The sequence below is a fragment of the Pelodiscus sinensis genome, chromosome 16 (assembly GCF_049634645.1).
Source record: "Pelodiscus sinensis isolate JC-2024 chromosome 16, ASM4963464v1, whole genome shotgun sequence".
Lineage (NCBI taxonomy): Eukaryota > Metazoa > Chordata > Testudines > Trionychidae > Pelodiscus > Pelodiscus sinensis.
The window spans coordinates 28988385-29011407 of record NC_134726.1 but is presented as its reverse complement, the minus strand read 5'-3'; the positions used below and the strand labels follow the sequence as shown (position 1 = coordinate 29011407).

Genomic DNA, 23023 nt, shown 5'->3' with positions numbered 1-23023 from the left:
TGCTGCATCATGTGCTTGGGCTGGGGTAGTGCCGTGCACTGTGAATATTGAGCTGGTGTGGTGCAGCACACTGACAAATCCGTGAATAATGCGGGGTTCCTATAAGACATTATTTCCAAACTGAATTGGTCTAGATTCAACTTCTAGCCATTATAAAGTGTAAACTTTCACTTAAGTTTTTAGCTATTGGAACAATTTACCCAGGATCCTGCTGGAGTCTTTATCTGAGACACATTTAAAATCAAGGTTGGATGTTTTACTAAATGAAACCGTTTAGAGCAATTATTTTGGGGAAGTTCTAGGGCCTATGTTTATACAGGAGATTACACGTGATTAGAAGATCTCTTCTGGCCTAGGAATCTGAATCTAGAGTATAACAGATGTGTAACTCTGTCTCCTGACTGGGTTGTGGCCTGGTAGCTGTGCATTGGGTGGGTTTTTCTTTAGCTTTCTGGTGTCAAGTACCAGGAAAGCAAGTCAGTTTCTAGTCTGTGGTGGAGCTCATTAGCTGCATGGCTTTGTTTGGGGACGGAACTTCAAGACTAGATATAAGGAATGTATTTTAGAATTCCCTTTGAGGGGACTTGCCTATGGATGGCAGCATGCAACATACTGAAAACTTGTCCAGTAGTGTCTGCTGACAGCACAACTTATTTCAGAAATTTTATTGGGATTCTCAGTATTTAAAGGCCTGTTGTCTCCTATGTCTTTTTCCACTGCTCTTTAGAAACCTATGGTGCTGCAAAAGAGTCTAAGTAGGTTAGATGAAGGGCAGTGCACAGGTAGATGGAAGAAATATTTGAAAATCTAATAGCTTCTGTGGAGGCGGGGATGTAACCTTAAAACATGGAGTAACTTTCCTGGTAAACCTATTTTGTCCCTTCTCTTCTTCCACTAGCAGATGTCATGACCAGTAATGAAGGGTAAAAAAAAGGGGCTTTTTGTGGGATCCAGTCATGCCCTTTAGTGTGTAATTCTGGAAATGCCTGGAGGAATGCCTCCCTCGCATGTATCCCCTCTACTTTTGGCAATTCAGACACTTTAAAATTTTGTTAATCTGAACCTCATGAAAACAAGGATGTAAAAGTAGCAATCTTCTCCTCACAGATGGCAGGAATACAGACTTCCCCTAGCTAGTATGCTTCTAAGAGCCATGTCTAGTCTCCGTTCACATTCAGTCCTTGAATGAGGCCTTGCAGAGGCTGTCTGCTAAGAACTAGAGGTGAGACCTGTGGGCCGGGGTTCCAATCAAATGGTACAGGTTTGCACAGTTCTGTATTCCAAGTAGGGTTTTTGTACAAGACACTGACTATCTTTCACATTGCTAATTACACAAATGAAAACTAATTATTGCTTTTGAACGTCAAAGAAATCCTTATTAAATCATTTGGGTGTTTTGAATTGGAGCCAATGCATCAGCCACCTGTCTGTCTCCTGTTCCTTTTGCAGGGTGTGTCTTCTAGGAGTGCTTGCCCTAATTGTCAGTTGGGGATCCTTGGGTCTGGAGCTGGCTGTTGCAGTGGTAAGTGGCTCTGATCCATCCTTCACACACCCTACGCCCATGGTGACCATCCAGTTGATCGTGATTGGCATGTGAGTCAATTGCGAGGTAGTGTTCCCAGCCCCCTCCTTGCTTCCCCCAACCTACCCCCAATGAGCTAGCTCTGGCTTCCTGCAGCCTGGGGGGAGGAGTCCCACAGCTCCACACCAAATCCGGAGCTGGATCTGGCACAGAGCCTCAAAACTTCCCTGCCCCGCTTCTCCACACCGCAGGAAGGAAGGCAGTATGGGGAATGAAAGAAATACAAGAGTGTGCACGCAGTCCTCCCCTGCCCACAACAATGTGCATGCTTTCTTGTCTTCCCTTTCTTCCCCATGCTTGGGGAAGGCAGGGGAGAGTAGTTAAGATAGCAGCACAGGATCCAGAGCGGCTGGATTTCTTAAAGGAGCCGCATGTGCACTTCTTCCAGTGCTGCTTGCAGATCCTGCCCCAGAGATCCTCATCCCTGGAGGATGCCCCCACCCCGGGTACGGGCCAAGCTGCCTCTGCACCTTTTCTTCTGGCCAGACCCCCACCAGCACCCTTCTCCCTGGTCAGACCCCCACCAGGTCCCTGCTGCTCCTCCCTAGACAAACTCACCAGCATCCTGCTCCTGCCCCCTCTCTCCTGGCCAGATACCTACCCCCAGCTTGCTCCTGTACCCTACTTTCCACCCAGATTCTGCACCCCTATCCATATCCCACTCATTGGCAGCCTTGTCCCGTACACGGGATCCCTCACTTTTGGCCCCACCTGAGTGAAGGTGGCCCACAAATCCACTAACCCTGGAACCCCAGAAAAGTTCATCTAGCTTGAGGCCCACAACCTCAGTCCTACCTACCCTCCCCATGGGGCTGGAGTGCCAGGGGAGTGAGGTGTCGCCATTGGGGCCACATGAGTGAGGCTTGGGGGGTTTAGGAGGGGTTGATTTTTATACATCTCACTTGTGTGGTCCCCAACTGATTTTTCTGTGGGTCAGTGGCCCCTGACCCAAAACAGGTTCCCTGCCCCATCTCCCATAAATAAAGACCATGCTGAAACATTTTGTGTTGGGACATAATATTTTATTTAAAAATGAAACCTGGCCAACAAACCCAATTGGGGCCAAGCCTGCATCTGGCTGCAGCATCATAATATTCCTGCACCCCTGCACAGACCTCAACCCTGAGCCCATGATACACCTGAACCCCCTGCCCTGAGCTCCTCACATCACCGCACTCCTGCACCATCCATACACCACAAACCTGTGCCCTGAGCCCCTCCCATATCCCAATCCAAATTCTTGCACCCTCACAGCCACAAGCCTGCGGCTTGCTCATCAGCCCAACCCTCCACATGACCCCAACGCTCTCCAGCCTGGAGCCCTCCCCGAGCCACCATCCCCTTCTCCACCACCTCCTGCAACCACATTCCCTCCCTGAGCTTGCACCTTTCACTCCTTCCCACACTCAAACCTCTTGTTCCCATCCCAGAGCCTGCACCTCCTGTCTCAACCCAATGAACATGTGTAAAGGCTGGGGACAGTAAATGATGGAGAGGAGGGGAATGGGGAGTGCTGGGCCTCAAGGAAGGAGTAGAGTAGATCTTGGTTTGCCCTGACATTTAAAAAGTGATCTTGGGTGTAAAAAGGTTGGAGACCACTGCCCTACGCTGTAGATTTATTGGGCACATGAATAAATGTCTCCCAGTGTCTGGTTTTCAGTAGCCATCCTGGTAAACCGTATGTGAAACAGGTTCAGGAAACTACCTCCATAATGCAGGTTGCTAGCTAGTATCCCAGCTCCACTCTGCACCAAGGCTTGGGTGATGGATGTGTAGAAACACTTTTCAGAGGGAGGGTAGTAAATTGGATGACTGCTGGGGCTTGGCTTCTGGAATATCTCCAAACTTGAGAGCCACAGATTCTCTGAGACAGATATGACTGAACCTTTGTGCTGTGTTGCTGACTTTTTTTTCCCCCTTTACTTGCTAGGGCTCCAGTGACTTCTGTGTGAATCCTGATGTCTACATCTCTAAAGTGGTAGAGGATCATGCAGTACTCAGTACTGGTAAGTACTAGGATTGTAAATGGTTCCAATACTACGCTGTGTAACAGAAGCTGGCATGAGCGTGTATCACTGCCGGCCTAGTGTCAGGGACTAGTATTAGAAATGGAGATAAAATGCTGGGAAAAGCAGATTCAATTAAAGATGTGAAATGCCAAGACTCTCAATGACTTTTTCCCCAAAGAATTTTCTCTCAAGAGTCCTATTCAGTGATCTCTCCTTTTTCATTGTGTCTTAATTCTTTCTTTGCTGTGAATGGGAAGTCATAGATGCAGAAAATCTGAATTTGGAGTTTAGACTTCTCTTTGCAGTTTCTTAACTTGCTAGTATCCAATACTTTTTTTTAAAGGAGATTGTTTTCAATTCAGCGGCCAAACAGACCAAAAAAACATTGCAGAGAGTAGTATAAATTTCCTTCATCCTCTGGAATGCTATGTTTAACTTTGACCCCTTAAGCACAGGTTTTGTTCACTTTCGAGTGCTCATTGTTATACCAGAATTGTCCCAGTTAGTGTGCTTATCCTGTATTATAAGCAATTACATATGTATGTGAGGATTTTACCAGACATACCACGTTGCAAGCTGAAGTATGAAAATAATATTCCTTCCAATATTTTGTTCATTTGGATAGTTATGTTCTCTAGCTAAAGTGATGTTTACATAGTGTTGGACTCCTTGCAAGACTTTGTGTGGGTTCTATAGAACATAGTCCAGCTGGCAGCCTGGTTTTACAGAATAACGTTTTTATTCAGCTTTCCTTGTCTTTAGTTCTCATCTGCTTTTTAAATAAGGGTTCAGTCAGGTAAACAGAAAGGGTCACCTTTTTGACCTCTGCTTTCCCACTGAATAAATTCTGCAGATCTTCCTGAAAACACATGAGTAGTCTCTGAAATGAAGATTTTTCCTGACTTGAGGTCATTGTATAAATTCCATAGAGCCAGGGGAAGCAAGAGCTCATGCCCCCCCCTTTGTTTTTTTTAATTCATAGACTCATAGACTTTAAGGTCAGAAGGGACCATTATGATCATCTAGTCTGACCCCCTGCACAGTGCAGGCCACAGAATCTCGCCCACCCCTCTTAGAATAATCCTCTCACCTATGTCTCAGATATTGAAGCCTTCAAATACTTTGAAGGCCCCAACATGCAGAGAGTCCTTCAGCTGTGATCTGTGCCCAATGCTACAGAGGAAGGCGAAAAACCTCCAGGGCCTCTGCCAATCTACCCTGGAGGAAAATTCCTTCCTGACACCAAATATGGCGATCAGCTAAACCCTGAGCATGTGGGCAAGACTCACCAGCCAGACACCCAGAAAGTTCCCTATAGCAACTCCTATCATCCCTCCATTGACCTATTTCCAACTGATAATGAATAACGAATGGTCAATTAGTTACCAAGATCATGTTATTTCATCCAACCATCCCCTTATCATAGAATCATAGAACTGGAAGAGACCTCAGAAGGTCGTCAAGTCCAGCCCTCCGCTCTAGGCAGGACCAATCCCATCTAAATCAACCCAGCCAGGGCTTTGTCAAGCCGAGACTTAAACGCCTCTAGGGATGGAGACTCCACTACTTCCCTAGGTAACCCATTCCAATGCTTCACTACCCTCCTAGTAAAATAGTTTTTCCTAATATCCAATCTGGACATCTCCCACCACAACTTGAGACCATTGCTCCTTGTTCTGCCATCTGTCACTACTGAGAACAGCCTCTCTCCATCCTCTTTGGAACCTCCCTTCAGGAAGTTGAAGGCTGCTATCAAGTCCCCCCTCACTCTTCGCTTCTGCAGACTAAACAGACCCAAGTCCCTCAGCCTCTCCTCGTAGGTCATATGCTCCAGACCCCTAATCATTTTGGTTGCCCTCCGCTGGACCCTCTCCAATGCGTCCGCATCCTTTTTGTAGTGGGGGGGCCCAGAACTGGACACAGTACTCCAGATGTGGCCTCACCAAAACCGAATAAAGGGGAATAATGACATCTCTGGATCTGCTGGCAATGCTCCTCTTAATGCAACCTAATATGCCATTAGCCTTCTTGGCTACAAGGGCACACTGTTGACTCATATCTAGCTTCTCATCCACTGTAACCCCCAGGTCCTTTTCTGCAGAACTACTACTTAACCGGTTGGTCCCCAGCCTGTAACTATGCTTGGGATTCTTCCGTCCCAAGTGCAGGACTCTACACTTGTCTTTGTTGAATCTCATGAGATTTCTAGTGGCCCAATCCTCCAATTTGTCTAAGTCACTCTGGACCCTATCTCTGTCCTTAAGCGTATCTACCTCTCCCCCTAGCTTAGTGTCATCTGCAAACTTGCTGAGGGTGCAATCTATCCCCTCATCCAGGTCATTAATAAAGATATTGAACAAAACCGGTCCTAGAACCAAACCTTGGGGCACTCCACTAGAAACCGACCGCCATCCTGACATCGAGCCATTGATCAGGGGAAGCAGCAGAACCCCATGATGCCCTCGTTGCAAAGGAGTACTTTATGCCAGCAGTTCTGATAGCTTTTGGATTTCACTCCCCATATAGATTGAGGAGCATCATAAAATGAGTGTGGTGCCTTCAATTTGAGGCTGGAACCTAAAAGTCTAGATTTGTAAAATTGTTGCTTAGAACTGCAGTTCAGTTTGAGGTAGAGGAACTGATTGCTGTTTGGGCCTCTGGGGAGCAGCAGCTGGCTATTCAGCTGGTATTTGATTCTGATAGGAACCTAAAGAAGAGGGTTCTTTTGAGTTAATTGAGAATTGTTGGAGTATCATAGGGTCAGGCTAACCATTTTACACTTCTGCCTTATGCTCTGAGTCCAGCTCTGTTTTAGGGTCACACACAATTTTAAGGAACAGGGTACTGGCTGTAAAAGGAGATATTAACAGCTATGTTGTTTGGGTTTTTGTGTTATGAAACTTTTAAAAGAAGTTCGATAAAAGTATGAAGACCTCAGTCCTAGCCTTCTGCATGTGGCTTGCAGCTTTGTATCTCTCTTAGCAGAGTTCTGTGAAACTGATAGGAAGTTAGAAATGTTACTCTGCTGTTGGCTGGAGGTTCAGAGATTGCAAACAGGAAATGTTTGTGGAAGGAGGTAAAACACTGTGTGAAATAGTCTGCTAGTGTTCCAGCCCCCCAGTTTCCATCTTGGAATGCCTTATTGATCGAAAACTCCTGGGAAAGGAAGGAAGGAAGGGATTCCAGATCCTTTGTTTACAGAGGTCTTAACTATGGGAGGAACCCTGTAATTGTAGTGAACTCTTTTGCTACTCGTTGCATTACTTCATTTCTTTGCAGTGATCCATGCCTGTGAAAAATGAGAATTACCACTGTTGAAGGCTGACTTCAAACACTAGCCAGCTGCTCTTCATCTTCACTAAAGGTGACAAATGGGTAGACAGAGGAAACTTCTATTCCTGACTGTTCACGGAGTCAACTGGTATAATTACAGCATGGGTACAGTGCTATGAACTAGTGACATAGCACATTGATAACAGTGAAAATAATTCTAAATAAACAAGGAAACTCTCCCACAGGGTAGGCACCTAGTAGTATGTTCCTCCTTCGCCTGGCCGGAGCCTGTTAATTTTCCTCCTGCTGTTTTGAAGCTGTTTCTCTTCCTTGATAGGAGCAGCAGGCCCAACAAAATGGATACCTTCTGCTGCCACTGACAACTAGAAGTTTAGTTTAGCAACTCTGAAGACTCTGTAAGACTAATTGAAAGGTCAAAATGGAACATTGAAGGCAATAGGAACTACTGGCTTTGCCATCAGGTGGTAGTTAGCAATGTGGCCTGTTCTATACACACTCATGGGAGGCGATTTAATTTGGTCATTAGCTTTTTCTTGCTTAAGCAGTGACGTCAACTGTATACAGAATGCTAGAACACCAACTAGGAAAAGATTCTCTAGTCTTCCTAGAGACTGTTCTGCATTATTCCTAACCATGCTAAGTACATGGTTTTCCAACAGAAAGGTTAAGTTCATAATCTCCCTTATTTTGTTCACATGTCTTGAATATTTGCACCCTATTTGTCTGAGGAGGAAGGAAGCTCTGGATCCCTGTGAGCTTTTTTGTTTTGTTTTGTTTTCCTCCTCCCTCACAGTTACCAGCATTTGCCCTTGAATCGCCATCTCTTTGGCTGATGTTCTTTTCTTGGAACTTAGTGTCTCATCTAAATTTAAGCAGAGTTTTTTGGTAATGCCACGCAACCTCCCCCCTCCTCCTCTCTTTTTCCCCTTCAGTCAGAGGGCTAAGAAGGTTGTCCCCCTGCCCCGCTGACCTAACAGTTAAGTCCAAGATTTCCCATGTAGTTGCATAGCCCAGGTTCATTTATTTGATGCAACAACTACAGGAGCATTCTAGAAGAGTCATTTTCTTGGAGAAGCTGGGCAGCAGGACTAAAACTGCTTCTGTGTGTGTTCATCAGTATTTTCATCAGGTTTCAAATCTAAGCAGAACTAACAGCACTGGAAATAATCTGATTAAACGCATCACTGTTGTCCCCACTCTTGAGCTGTAAAGATGACTGTTTATTTACTGCTGCAAAAAATAGATCAGGATTCTTAATGCAAAGGTCTTGGAGGAGAGAAACATAACCACTTTGAGAGGCTTTTGTGTGTGTGTCTGGCTCATTTGGTATTCATTAATTGAGAGAACACCAATGGACTTGAATACTGACTGGATCATCCCTTTTTGTGATCAAAAAGTGATACTGTAGACAACACGTTTATTTTCAAAGCAAATGGCCATCTTTTAGCCTTGTTCGCTTTCTCAGTTGTGTTCTTACCCAATCATTCATTCAATCACATTAAATAAAAAGGCATAATCCGTTTAGCTAAAAAAGCAAATCTATCTCCAGGTTACCTCTTACTGGCACGCTGTATCTGGAACAGACTAGCTTATCTGAGGGACTGCATTGCTGAGGGGATGGATAATGGAGCTTTTCACCTCAAATTCAGTCAAGCTTGGCAGTGTCTGAAAGCTGTTAATATCTGGCTGTTCAAGGATGAAGTCGCCAATGTCAAGTGAATTTGGCTTTCCTCACTTACTAGTGGGCAGATGTTCATGTTGCAAAAATCGTCAGAGGCCAGCTAAGATGGCAATCTCAAAGAAATTAAACTCTCCTGTGGCGCATGGAGGTAGATGCTCTCGGTAAGGGTTGTAATATGTAGACAGAAGGTGCTGTGCACTTTGTGGCTACTACTGGTATTTGTGTGGGGTTCATAGAGCTCTGTGAAGACCCAACTCGATCAATTTGGATGGGTTTCTCCCCCCCCCCCCCCCCCGGCGATATTAAATTCACCAAGTTTAGAACCCAGATCCCACTTTGTGGTTTCACAGAACTGCTAATAATCTGGAGCTTTTTAAGGATAAGTCAAGCAGCAATCACATTGGCTAGTCTTTTTTTAACCAAAAGTTTGACTACTTGCTTCCTCCCCTCCCCTGTTTAAGTGCAGTTGAAATGCTCTATCTGAAAGCTATATAAATACCATGTGAAACCTGCCTTTCCTGTCAGTGTCTATTTCTGAGGAAATTGGACACCAATTGGGACTGTGACCCTACACTCAGGTAGTATGGTTACCATGGGAAGAATGCTACTTTTCTCCTATTTTAATTATCACCACTGAAACTTAACTAAACAGTGCCACCTCTTAGCAGGATCTCTTTGAGCACTGTGTGTGAAGCTCAGAGACCAGTTAAGAGGAATGACTGAAGTCACAGGTTTATGGCAAGCCAGTTAGGCCGAGGTGGGGCTCTACTTAAAAAAAAAAAAAAAAAAAAAAAAAAAAAAAACCTAAATTATAGCAATCTTTTGTAAACTGTCCATGCTGCTTACTCTTTAGCCATTCTAGCGTACAAGATTCCCTGTGGGTTTGAGGCATACTCCCAAAGAGCATTCTGCAGTTCTGCTGGCATTCAGTGCCATCATACTATAAAATTATGAGCTGTAAGGCTTCTATGTTTGCAGAAGTGAGAAGCAGATTCTAGCAGATGAAACGGACTTTGTTCCTGGTAGCCAGTTGCAGTTGCCTTTCTAGGAAAGACGTGCAGAAATTGGGAGAATTTCAAATTGATGCTTTTATCCGATTGGTCCCTTCATTTCTGGTCTCTAACTCCCTTTCCCCATCGAAAGTGGGTCAGGAGGATTGCTGCTAGCAGCAGCAGGCACAAGCAGCTGCAAGTATGACCTTTCTCCTGGAGACTGCTTAAAGGCCAGTTTCAAAAACCAACTCCAGATTTCAGAGCTTGGCCTGTAGTATTTCAGGCTGAAAGGATAAAACTAAGCTGAACCTGTTCCCTGAAGGGTTGGAAGGATGACTTTTGAGAGCAGATGAAATTGCCATCAAAATGCTTATGGCAGTTGACAGAATTGGAGGGCTGTGTTCTGGACGGATGTCAGTGGAGAATTCTTGACCAGAGCAACTAGTCAAACTGGGGATGTTCTGGTTGGGAATAAGTTGATGAGAGAGTCTGGTATTTTCTCTGACACAACCTTGTTTGTTTATAAGGAATAGACCAAGTCCTGCTTCACTGAATGCAGGAGGCAACAGAAGCTGTTACTCAGCTTGCTTACTAGCAGTGTGGAAGGTTAAGGTAATCTGTAAGCATCACCCTAAATGCAGAATGCTTACTGGTTCTGGATAACTGGTGGGGGCTCGAGCAGCTGCCTGCCTACCGCAGACGGGCTGCTCTCGTCCATAGTAGTCTCTGTCCATGGGTAACCCAGGTGACCTGCAGGCATGGGCTGCTCTGGTGAGGGCTGGAAGCCAGGACAGCCCCAGTACAGGGCTGGAAGTGGGAGCCCTACAGGCTGGGGACTATCCTGCTGGGCTGGAGCAGTCTCCAGCTGGGTCCCACTTAGTTGGTTAACTGGTTAGACATTAGCCTAATCTAATATAACCAGTTAACTGATTAACCAGGATTTTACATCCCTATTACGTACTTACGCTGCATTCACCCTGCGTGCGTGCCTGCTTACGCTCTCGGAAAAATACCAAGTAGAACCCTCCGCCTCCATGGTGCTAGTTTCTGGGCAGGCTTCATTCCCGTAGGCGAGACATGCCTCCCACGTCTGGGGAGGCTGACCCTAGTGCAAGAAGCTGCCCAGACTGTGGCTCCATCCCCCTTGGCCTTCCTCCTGGCGCCATGCCCATGCACCATCTCCTCTCCTAGGTCCCTACTGCTCATATACCTCCACTACTCAGCCCCCTCCCCAGCAAAACCTCTGCCCACCTGCTGTTGGCAGAGTTCCTTCTCTCCACAGCCTCCTGCACTGAGCCCCCACTGTTTAGGTTGTCTGCCCCTCCCCCAGCTGAGTATCCATCTGCCCAACCAGAACAAATACAAAATCTTGAGGGAGGGACATTGGCTGCCCCAGGATGCCCCTTGGTGCTTGCCAGAGGGTGGGATGTGGCAGGCAGAGGTGGCCACAGGGGTGGGGGGTGGAGGCAAGGAATGAGAAGTGACAGAGGGCAGGTGGGGCTACCATTCCACAGGCATCTGTACTCTGAAAGGCAGCAAGTGAGTGGCTATTGCATCTGCTGCCTGTCTTCATCTGGCCTTTTTTTAGATATAGTCTCTTATGGCAATCTTAAAGGAAATGTTCACATCTGAATTTCATCTGGACACTCGCGTAGAGCAGGGTGGTGGGGGGGGGGGGTGCAGTTACCTTACACATTAGCCACCCACGTGGGGTTGCTGGATATGTGAGGAGAATGAGAGAGGGTGTAGCAGGAGCAGAGCACTTCAGTGTCTGCCCTTGGCTAGTGTGGGGTGACTTTTAGGGAGCTTATGCAAGTGTCATAGTTTCACGCAGGTGCTCCAACTTGCACTGGGGAGCTACAGCTGGCTTCCTGGCAGGCTTCCCCGCTTCTTCCATGCTGCAGAACTGTGCTTAGTGCAGTAAAGAATCTACTCCTACAGTCTGTCAGAGAAATGATTGGCTGTTTAGAAATCTCACCTAAAATAGGTTCCCCACTCCACACTAGAATCTATGGCCCAGGAGTCGAATCTGGCCCCCAGCTTGCCTGGATCTGGTCCCTAAGGGCTCGGTGGCTCTTCTCCCCAGCATCAGACAGCTGGCACTAATGCCCCAGCCCTATGGGCCCCCTCCAACCCAAACTCTTCCCGTCCCTCCCCCCACACACCCTCCACTCCTGCATCCTACAGGTTGGACCTCACCAGTCCCAAACAAGGGGGTTTGCTGGACCAGAGGTGTTCCCCCTGCTACTGGCTCCCCAGATCACCTTACCTCCCCGCTGCCGTGCTGCTGTGGCCCTGGCACCCTGTACTACCCTGACTCTAGCCCTCGTGCTCCCAGCCAGGACTCTCTAGTTCAGAAACACCCATGGTCCTGCTGTACCATGGATATTGCTGGATGAGGGAGTCCCAGGTTTGGGAGATCCAATCTGTATCTCCTGCTCAGCCCTCCCCTGCACCCTCCTATCCTCCCAGACCCCAAACGCTAAATCTGCTTCCTAGTAGCTCTCTCACACTAAACTAATTTTTGGCCCCACTCCAGATCATAGTGGGGCCTACAAAATCTAGCCTGCGTCCCCTTAAGTTTTGATATGCGAGGTGGAATATGGGGGAGTCTTCCTGTTTCTGATGGGGTTTGTTTTGTGTGTTTAATTTGTTTCTAATTTTTGTGCAGCCCTGACTGATTTTTGTTTTCCATGGGTCAGTGGCCAAAAAAGGTCTGTTCTAATGCCTTAATATCAAAGCAAGAGCTAGTAGTTAGGCTGACACATTCCAGAAATTGAGGAGGATGGGAAAGAGACTTACTTCTGAGCAGAGCTCTAGTACTCATGTGAGTTGTAGCCAGTAAATTTGGATGCCCTGCCCGCAGTTTCCAAGATATTACCAGGAAGCTTTCAGATTTGTTTGCCAAGCGAAGCTTCCTGTGCATGGCGGGAAGGGTTCTGTGCAACTTGGTGCTTTTTCATCTTGTCACTGTACTGTCTCCTCTCCTCCCCCCTCCCACCCCTGCTTGGGAGCACTGTGGGCTACATATGATATTCCTGCTCCAGAAAAGCCTGTCTGCTAATGTAGGCCTAGAATAAACAGTCCCTTCTGATTGCAAGTGTGTGCAGAGTCCATTCAGTAGCGCACACTCCTATTATTTGCCCAGTTTTGACTAATTGCTGTTTAATGGCTCGGCTGAGCTGTGGATAAGTCGTCCCAAAGCGAAATTCAATGGGACGAAATGGAGCAGCTGGTAGAAGCAGTCCCATAGTAGGCTAATGAATTATAAATAACAGCTGTCAGGTTCCATTGCCAGCATCCAGGCGCTGACAAGCTGTGTTGTACCGCTCAGTCCCAGTGTGCATGCAGGCATGATGAAAGGTGCATACAATATTGATGGTGAGTGCAGCAGGAGTAGGCCTGTTCCCCTTACTTGTTGGCTCCCTCTCACAGTTTTTCCTGTCTGTCGTTCCTTCTGAGCCCCACAGTGAGTAGTAAGTAGTTGGGGGGCGGGGAAGCACTTCTTAATGAGTCTTTGTTGTGTGTAGGAAAAAGATCAATCTGCAAAATTCCCTGATTATTTTTGTGGGGGGGAAGGAGTTGTCTGTGCTATTCCTGGCCATTCTGAACTAATTTCCATTCTGGGACAAGGCAAGAGAGATCTCCAGAATGAATGCTGGAGAGGGGCTGAGATCTACAAACACCTTAAAAATTATTCTGTTAGGATGGGAGAGGTGGAGACAAATAGCCATCTTACAAAAATCCTCTGTGCCTTCATCAAGAATAGCCTACTGGAGTCCTGGATGTGCATGTACTAACTTTTCCATCCCTTAAACTGGTAAGCCCTTTTAAAATTGCCATTGGAGCCCTTCCAAACCTTGCCTGGGGGGCCCACGGATGCTGTCAGCTCCCCTGGAAATAAAATCTTGGACTCCAACCTAGTGTCCTGTTTTGAGTGCCACTGAGTATGGTGGCTGATATTGTTTCTACTCAGCATTTGTAGTTTGGCTATCATAGCTCACTTTCCTGCTTCCATGGAAAAGTCCCAGTTGCTTTGATGGGATGGAAAAAGCCATAGGGTCAACTTTTAGAATGGTGTTCCTTTATTCTAGAATGCAGCCAACTTCCCTTCTTCAGTGTCTTCCATGCTCCATCACACAGCAAGGAGGGAAGAAAGTGATTCTGCTTAGACTTTGCCTCTCACAGCATATCAGTAGTAATGCTATTAGAATTAAATTTTCCCTTGCAGCAGGCATAAGAAGGCTCAAAGTGGGGGGGGAAATAAATAAAACCTGATTTATTCTATTTGTCTTTGTCTCAATAGATACCCTACGCTATTATCTTACCTGTAATGCTGGATATCCAAACCCATTTCAGCATGTGAGTATCTTAGCTCTCACCTTTCTGTTTTTACAAACTGCATTTCAGTGGGGCTGGATTTAAATCAGATAAATTGGTCCTAGAGTGGGTTGCAAGATTGTTAGCTTTGTCTAAACACTATGGCTTCCCCTCCCCCCCCCCCCCCCCCCCGAGGCACCCCTCCTTTGGTAAAAGGAGAAGACTTTCAGCTCCAGTGGTTGGTTCTAGTTTTTGGCCAGTAGTTCTGCCATCTCTGGCTATGATCTCACCAGCTCTCCAAAGGGAAGCAGGATCGTATTTGAATGGGGCACCTTCCAGGTGCTGTGAGGAATGGTATTGGTGCAATAAGAGGTTCTCTATGCTGTGGACCTGATCTAAGGAGATTGGAAGTTCAGCCTTTCTGATGAGATGTGGTCAGGTTTGTAGCTTCATTCGTTGCTTCTGGCACTTTTTCCACCAAGAGCAGACATATTAATCTTGGGGATCCGAACAAAGTGCAGTTTGGGTAACTACATTCTGTCTGCCTAAAATCTCCTGCAGTCTCTATTGGGTTCACTGTTCGCTTCTTATTGTTGGGCAGTACTGCTTTGCATTGTTGAACTATGGTGTTCTACTCCGGAAGTGATTGCATTTCAGTGGAGGAAGGAGTGATTCCTGTATGTAATATATATATCCTTATTAAGCCTATTGGGGACTCTCAGGATCAATTTGTATTGATGTTCGTTTATTCCTTTTATTGTTCCTTGAGCAACATTGTCATCTTTTGTTTACTACACGTATCCTAGTATTGATACTTCTCTGCAGGCTCCCTCTGTTTCTGTAGAATTTAAACATACTTTTTAAAAGGCATTTTGTAACTTGTGTCTCTGTAATGAGCCCTAAAATGTGGTCTGATGCCATAAGGTACACTTTCGGTTGTACTGCATATCTATGTAATTAGCATGCTCCTGAGAATAGTAAACTTGCCTTGGACCTCTTAGTGGAGTATTAATGGATAAAACTCTAAGCATTAGCCATTTCCCTGGTGATCATTTTTAACAGAAAAATCCAGCTGCTATTTGTGGGAGGAGTTTAGGATTATAGTTGGAACTTGAGTGGAACATTTTTTTTCCCCATTAATCTGACACTTACCCTGCATCATCAGGTATGTCCATATCTCAGTACTTGGGAGCTAGTATTGCCAAGGAACTCTTATGCACATCCCGGCTTGCCCTGACCATCTTTGTTTTTCTTTTTTAATAGAAACTGTCAGGTAGTCACAAAGCCTTGGTGGAAATGCAGGATGATGTGTTGGAGCTCCTTAGATCAGCCGTCAAAGAGTACCCTACCTCCAAGGTAACACACATCTTGAACTTCATCTTCTGAAAGCATTGGATGAGTAAAGGCTGTGTCCCCTCAACATGAGGCCCTAAACCAGCTCTTGCAAAGCCCTTTTGTTCTACTAATATCCACCTTGTTGCTTACAGGAGTACCTTACTCGGATACAGGAGGTTCTAAACTCTACCGAGATCAATTTGCAGCACCTGACTGCATTGGTAGACTGTCGCAGTCTGCATTTGGTGAGTGTGATAGAATATCTGTCTGCTCCAGACACTGATCAATCTGAACATATGGAAACAGAGCCTCAGGGTTGCACTCCTTGAGAGTCAGGGTGCAAAGGTCTCTAGGGTGCCAAATTACAGCAGGCCCTTTGTCTGGCTTTGTTGCTCTGCTCTCTTCGGAAGAAAATCTCTGTTGGGGTAAGTGGCAGGTTAGGAAACTGGTGAACTTTTGTGCTTCTGCAAGTTGAAGCTCTGAGGCTTCACGTACCTAAGCTTAATCCAGCTCTGGGTCCGATGCCTTTCATAGCTATAATACTTCATAGCTGTGGAGCAAGATCTCCAGGTTGGTGAGCAAATTGTGACTTTGTCAAAATGTACAGTTAAATTTATAGTCCACGCCTATCTGTGCACAGCTGAAGTGGGTACAAGAGCTGTAGCACTAGAAACTGACTACTGCTGATTTCATGAATATTGAGATTTATTGGGACAGGCAGACTTACTTTGTAGTGAACATAAGAACGGCCGTACTGGGTCAGACCAAAGGTCCATCTAGCCCAGTATCCTGTCTACTGACAGTGGCCAACACCAGGTGCCCCAGAGAGGGTGGACCGAAGACAATGATCAAGTGATTTGTCTCCTGCCATCCCTCTCCAGCCTCTGACAAACAGAGGCCAAGGACACCATTTTATCCCCTAGCCAATAGCCTTTTATGGACCTAACCTCCATGAATTTATTCAGCTTCTCTTTAAACTCTATTATAGTCCTAGCCTTCACAGCCTCCTCTGGCAAGGAGTTCCACAGGTTGACTACACACTGTGTGAAGAAGAACTTTTTTTTATTCCTTTTAACCCTGCTACCTGCTAGTGTGTGTGTGGGGGGGGGGGGGCGTGTGTGTGTGTGGGGGGGGGTTGTTGTTGTTTTTCCTTTGATATAATGTACATCTCTTGGTGTTCCTGAATCAAGCCTTGCATAAAAACAAGGATGTTGGTTAGCATTTAAAAACTAGCCCTGCATTTAGAAACCAAACAAAGTACATTGGCTCCATGATCTTCACTATGAGCATCGGAATGCAAGTGGTGGGATTTGGAATACAGAATTTGCAAGGTTACTTTTTTATGACGAACCAAGGGATTCTGCTTAATTTCTCCCCTTAGGATTACGTCCAGGCTCTGACAGGCTTCTGCTACGATGGAGTGGAAGGGCTCATTTACCTGGTTCTCTTCTCCTTTGTCACTGCTCTCATGTTCAGTTCCATTGTGTGCAGCGTCCCACATACTTGGCAGCAAAAAAGGTATGCAGTGGGATGAAATAGACAGCTCACACTGTTGTATTATAGAGCTGCTGCCTAATGAAGGCATGCCCATCAGCATGTGGAATTCATTACTTTGGAGCAGGAGCGGTAGGATGTTTTAAAACAGGCCAAAAGTAAGGCAGATTTGTTAGCCTTAACTTGGTGAATTTTAAATCGGGACTATGTAATTCTGTCTATAGACACAACAGAATATTTAACATGGTGAAGTGAGATTTTTTTTTTTGTTTATCCTGAGTTACTGATTAATATAGATCTAGGGTGATAGAGGACAGCAGTACCTGAACTGTACATTGCCTCTATAAAATACCTGTTGTCTGTCTTTGCATGTCTTTGGAGGACATTGGGGCGGGGTCCTAATACTGAGGGAGACTTATGAGGATCAAATCATGCTCATATTACTCTCCCAATTCCACTGAAGTAAATGGGATTTGAACTGCATGGCTCCTGTGAGCAAGATATGGCCCTCACTCTAATGAGATGGCCAAATAAAAAGTACATCCCTTTTGAGACACTAGCTGGATCAGAGACCTGTTGCCGTTTCTAACGGCTACATTGTGGTGGTGTTTAAAGGCAAGACCAAGATGTATTGGTTTATCAGTCAGGGCCAGTTGTTGCGTTGATTGCTGCACAATGGAAGATTGAGAAGGGGGCAGGATACCAGCTTCCAAGTATCTAAAAGGTTGTTACAAGGTGGAGGTAGAAACATTGTTCTCCTTTAATTTCTAAGGATAGGACAAGAACCAATGGGCTTACATTGCAGCAAGGCAGGTTTATGTTGGACATTGGGAGAAACTACCTAACTGTCAGGGTGGTTAAGTGCTGGAATAAATGACCTAGAGAGGTTGTGGAATTTCCATTGTTGGAGATTTTTTTTTAAAAGCAGACTAGACAAACACCTGTCATGGATGGTCTTAGATCAGGGTGGTCAATGATGGTCCACCAGGATTAGTCCCTGGCGGGCCCCCATTTCTATATTTAACTGCGCCTCTGAAACAACTACCTGCAGCTAACGAGCTATGATCGTCTGATGCCTGTGAAGGCGCACGTAAATAAAGCAGTGGGGGCCCGCCAGGGACTAATTCTGGTGGACTGGATCCAGCCCAGAGGCCAGTGTTTGTCCAGCTTTGTCTTAGATGATGCTTGCCATGAATGCAGGAGGATTGTACTTGATGACCTCTTGAAATCCCTTCCAGTTCTATGATTCTATTATCATAACATGTTGTGTGATGGACCCAGCGGGGTCCGCACTAGGGGCGGGGGAAGAATCCTCCTCCCCGAGCAGGAAGCGGCCGCCGCAAGCGGCAGAAAGTCGCCCGGCGCTGCGCTGCCGGCCCCCGCCACGGCAGAGAGCGGGGCCGGGCGCACGCTGGGGGAAGTCCCGGGCTGCGGAAAGATGCCTGATCAGGGCGCCGCGATTCGCGTCACGGGGCGGAGCCATGGGCGCGCTGGGGCTGGATCGGAGAGCCCCGGAGGAGGCGGGGCTTATGCCCCAGACGTCACTCACCCGCGACTATAATCAGGGCGAGGAGATGCTCAGGAGGGGGGGAACAAGAGGGCAGCCATCCTGGCTTCCCGGAGCGCCAAGCACCCAGCCCTCCGGGCGACGAGGAAGGACGACACAGGCAGCTGGCGGCTTGCCTTGGGATGGGCACGGCGTCTGTGACGGGGTGAGTGATTCGACGTTGCGCCGGCCAGGGGGGCCGGCGGAGGGGGAGTGGAAGGAGCCTGAGGCGGGACCGTTCTGGCGCCCGTGGGCAGGTGAGTTTCGGGCAGCTGCCCCGCCTGCTGTGGGGGGATCGCTTTAAAGCACCCACCCCACTTAGGGCCTCGGGCTGGGACCCGGTGGTGAGGGCGGGCCTGGGTCCCCCCACTCCCCACACCCCCTACCTCGGAGGAGGTCCCCGAGGCTGTAATAGCCTGGCACACTACCCCTCCCCGAGAGAGAACGAGAGAGAGAGAGACTGAGACAAGAGGGACGGCTCAAGAGCCCCGGCCGGGGGCCGCCCGGGAAGGCACTGGGCCGGGTCCGCCGAACCCCCTTGGCCCATACAGGGCAAGGGGTGATCGCACCCGGCCCCCGCACACTTACGGACCCCGAATCCAGGGCCAACTAGACTCCCGGAGGCGGCGGGTTCGCGGAGCCCCACCCCCACTCCACCGGCCCCGTCCCGGGACGTGGGGGAGTGGCGGGGTGCGGAGCTCGCACCCTCATAACCCGCCACAGTTGCATTGGATTTTTAGCTTTTCCTTTACCTGTTTGAAAAAAACACTGCTCTAAATATTAAGTGATTTTCAAGAATGTCCTAGGCTCAGTGTACAGAACTGGAGGCAATCCAATATCAGGAAGATTTCCTGTGGCGGCGAAAGCTGCTCATAGGGTTGCCAGATGCTTTTAACAAAAATACCGGGCACACTTGACACTATATCACAGTCTACGTTGCATCCTATTTAGGAAAATACTGGACATTTATATTTTCTCAATTTGTTTCCCGAACAGAGAGCTCAAATACTGGACTGTCCGGTTCAAAACCAGACACCTGGCAACCCTAGCTGCTCTTCCTACCAAAAAACACTTTGGAAATTGTATCCATATATCTCTTCAGAAAACTATTGGGGGTTTTGATGCTCTTTCCATATTCAGCAGCAAAAACAGAGCTACATATCAAGCTGGTATATTTACTCTAACACTTGTTTCAGGAAGTGGCTTCCCTCACGGATAAGTGGAGGAGGCATACCCTGTATTTCCTTTAGTAAAACTTCACTGTCACCTTGTGATACTGGAAGTACTGGCAGCTGACAAGATGAGGTGGGATAACTCATCCTGTATCATAGAGGTTGGAGAAGTCATTCTGTTAGCTTGTTTGGTCCACCTCCTAGCCAATATTGATAGGAAACATTCATTAATTTGACTACCCACTATCCATCCATGCAAAGGTGCTTTATCTCATCCTGACTTGTATAGTCTTAACAGTAAGCTCTGCTGCATGAGGGATAGCTGTGTTAGCCTGTAACTTTAAAACAAGTAGTTCCATGGTCCCAGGGGGTGTGTCTACACTGTGCCATTATTTTGAGAGAACTAGCATTATTTAGAAATAATGTGAGCATCTACCCAGCCATTCTGTTTAGAAATAAATTCGAAATAATGGGCAGCTTATTCCAAAATCTGTAAGCCTCATTCTACAAGGAATAACACCTATCCCAAAACAGCTATTTCGAAATAAGGCATGTATAGATGCTCCACTGCTGCTATTTTGAAATAGTCCCTTACCAGGGCCATTCTAAGTTATTCCTCCCCAGTACTTCCTAGGTCTCTAAATCGAGATCTAATGTCTACTTTAGGGAAATCTGCCTTGGACTAATTTTGAGGCTTCCCTGCAGTGTCAACGTGCTGTTTTAAAATAAGCGTGCAGTGTAGATGTACCCTTAGAGACTAACAAATATATATATTTAAGCTCATCTGAAGAAGTGGGTTTTGCCCACAAAAGCTCATGATACTCATATAGTTAGTCTCTAGTGTGTGACAGGGCTACTCATTGTTAATAAGTTCCACTGTCAAGACCTGGGGGAAAGGTTGGTTAATTAGAGGTGAAACAGTGATGAAATCTTACAATGGCTCAAATTTCCATGCCACCCAGTTCAAGGGATGGGCAATGATGTATCTGAATCTGCTCTTCCAAGCTAAAGAAAGGTGCAGGCTGTGCAGGAGACTGTCAGTTTGGGCTTGCCATCATTAACGTAATGTGTACAGCGTTCAGCTGGTGGGAAATGCGATGTCTGGATTTGAGACGTGGTTCCTTTCTGCCTAGTGTGTTTCCTTTCAGACACTTTTCTAAAAATAATCCTGAGTTGTAGATTATAATGAATAAAATCTTAACTTGTCTCTAGCAGTGTGATATGATTGTTCTAAATATTTAGAAAAACATTTCAAGGATTAAGATACATGTTCCAGGCATATGTGGTTTTTGATATAATGGTCTCTTCAGACTTAAACCAACTCTGTTGCTGTCATCTGCTTGTCCAGAATTACAAGCCTTGGTTTCAGGAATAAGCTACTGTTGACCTATGCCTGAGAAACACCTGCACTGTCTGAAACCATCTCCAGTGACCTAACAAAAATCCTAGAATACTAGAACTGGAAGGAACCTCGAGAGGTCATAAAGTCCAGTCCCCTGCACTCATGGAAGAATCAAGCACCATCTAGATGATACCTGATGTTTGTCTGTCTAACCTGCTCTTAAAAATCTTCAGAGTCGGAGAGTCCCCAATCTCCCTAGGCATTTTATTCTAGTGTTTAACCACCCTGACAGTGAGGCAGGTTTTTCTAACTTCCAACCTATACCTCCCTTGCTGCAATTTATGCCCATTGCTTTATGTCCTAATAACAAGCTGTACTGAGTGGCTCAGGATCTGCGAGTCATGGATCTGAAATGCGTCAAGAATAGTAGAGATCTCTCTTGGAAAGTGCTATGTAATATCTATTATCATCCTTCCATAACACCCTCACAGGAGGCTCATGCTGTCTGCTCCTGATAAATTTGATTTAGATTTTTTTTTTTTACGTAGGGGTGGGGCTAAATGCCAGGGTGGGGAGAGGAATACAGCACCAGGAAAAACAATGTAGGTTGGGTTCAGATGAGGTATGTAAAATCCTGTTTAACTGGCTAGTTGGCTAAACATATTGTTTAACCAGGGTAACAGATTAAAGGGGGGGGGGGGGGGACAAGTGGGGGAAGATGCTCTAGGGATATAATAGTGTAGTCGATTAACCAATAAGCAACAGCTTATAGGTTAATGCATAGACTACACTCATTCCTTTCTCTCTCTTCTTCCCTGCTCTCTTCTCCTCCCCCCCCCCCCCCCCCCCCCCGTAATTTTTTTTATCAGGCTGGCCAGCAGCCTGGCTCAGTCCTGCCTCATGCTGGGTCCAGGACCTACTAGCACTGCAGCTCTGCATTTAAAGTGTATTAGGAGCTAGGTGGGCAAGCAGCCCAGCTCAGTTCTGGCTTGCGCTGGGTCTGGGAACTCAGCCTCCCTGTCTTCCTCTCACTCCCTCCCAGATGGGCTGCTGCTACCCCACACAGCTGCCTTTTTATCAGAGGCAGCAACACAGGGTGACAGGCAGCCAGTCCTCAAAGGTAGCTGGTTTTTAAAATGGCTTCCCTCGTGGACCAGCTCCCACCTGGCACACCATGCTGCTACCTCTGATACAGAGGCAGTAGCATGGAATGGCAGGGAGCTCCTCGAGTGTGTGGCCAGAGCACACTGGCTGCTGGCCCCACCCCCGGGGACTTCTAGAATAGTCGAGTAACCGATAAGAATTCATGAAGTTAATCGACTATTGAGTTATCCGATATTTAACATCTCTAAGATGCTCCAGCTCAGCTGGAGCACCCCTTCTCTCCTTGGGCATGGACTGCACTGGCTGAGACACCAGAGCAGGCCCTGCCTGCAGCAGGCCAGCGTGCCCTGCAGGCAGGGGCTGCTCTGCTTCCTGGTCAGAGCAGCCCCTACCTGTGGGGCCTTCAGCCTGCCACAGACGCTCCTCCAGCCCAGCCAGCGCAACCCCTGTCTATGATTAGCCCCACGGGGGGCCCGAGCAGCCCCCTGCCCACAACAGGCGGGAGACTTCTCCAGCTCCCACCAGCTATAAGGCTTACCAGTTAACCGGTTAACCAATTAAACCAGAGGTGAGAAGCCTCCAGCTTGCCTGTATCTGGCCCCTGAGGCTTGGAGGGTCCCCTTGTATTGGGGACCCTGTGTGCTGGCACTCCAGCCTTCCTTCCCCCACCCACTGCCCCACCATGGGACTGGAGCAGACAGTCTACTAGGCTGGGCCCCCCTAGGCTCTGGCGTGCAAGGGAAATGTGGAGAGTGTCTTTCTCCTTCTCAGGTGGTTTGCTTGTGTGGTGGGGTTTTTTCCATGTGCATCATCACCAGTGATAAAGGTGTGCAGGGCAAACTCGTTCAATGGGTTGGCACAGACAGAGCAGAGTTATTCCAATTGTAAGGCAATTTTGTTGTCTAGGAAGAAATAAAATTCAGAGACCACTTTCAAAGATGGGGTGGGCTCTGCAGGGCATAAGAGTAAAATAGCAAAAATACATATTTGTTTAAAATTCATAGATTTTGCTGTTGCACTTGAGACATCTGTTGAATAAGAGGATGCCACTGTTAACTAGAGCTTTGTGTGCAGTTCTCCTTTGGAAAAAAGTGACTAGTTCAGTTCATAAAGTACATGTTTCTCATAAAATCAATGCTTCCATTCACAAAA

At 46.9% G+C, this 23023-nt stretch overlaps 1 protein-coding gene across 3 annotated transcripts in view; it reads left to right on the top strand.

The window, feature by feature from the left end:
* Nucleotides 1-23023, top strand: part of TTYH3 (tweety family member 3) — a 119642-nt gene that overhangs the window by 79963 nt on the left and 16656 nt on the right. For all 3 annotated transcript variants that reach the window (XR_012896185.1, XM_075899611.1, XM_075899612.1), the window contains exons 6-11: nt 1450-1522; nt 3513-3588; nt 13865-13920; nt 15142-15234; nt 15366-15458; nt 16595-16731. Coding sequence is in view for 2 of the 3 variants with exons in the window: in XM_075899611.1 (XP_075755726.1) it covers nt 1450-1522; nt 3513-3588; nt 13865-13920; nt 15142-15234; nt 15366-15458; nt 16595-16731 (528 nt within the window). In the remaining variant the exon portion in view is untranslated. The remainder of the gene's footprint in view (nt 1-1449; nt 1523-3512; nt 3589-13864; nt 13921-15141; nt 15235-15365; nt 15459-16594; nt 16732-23023) is intronic.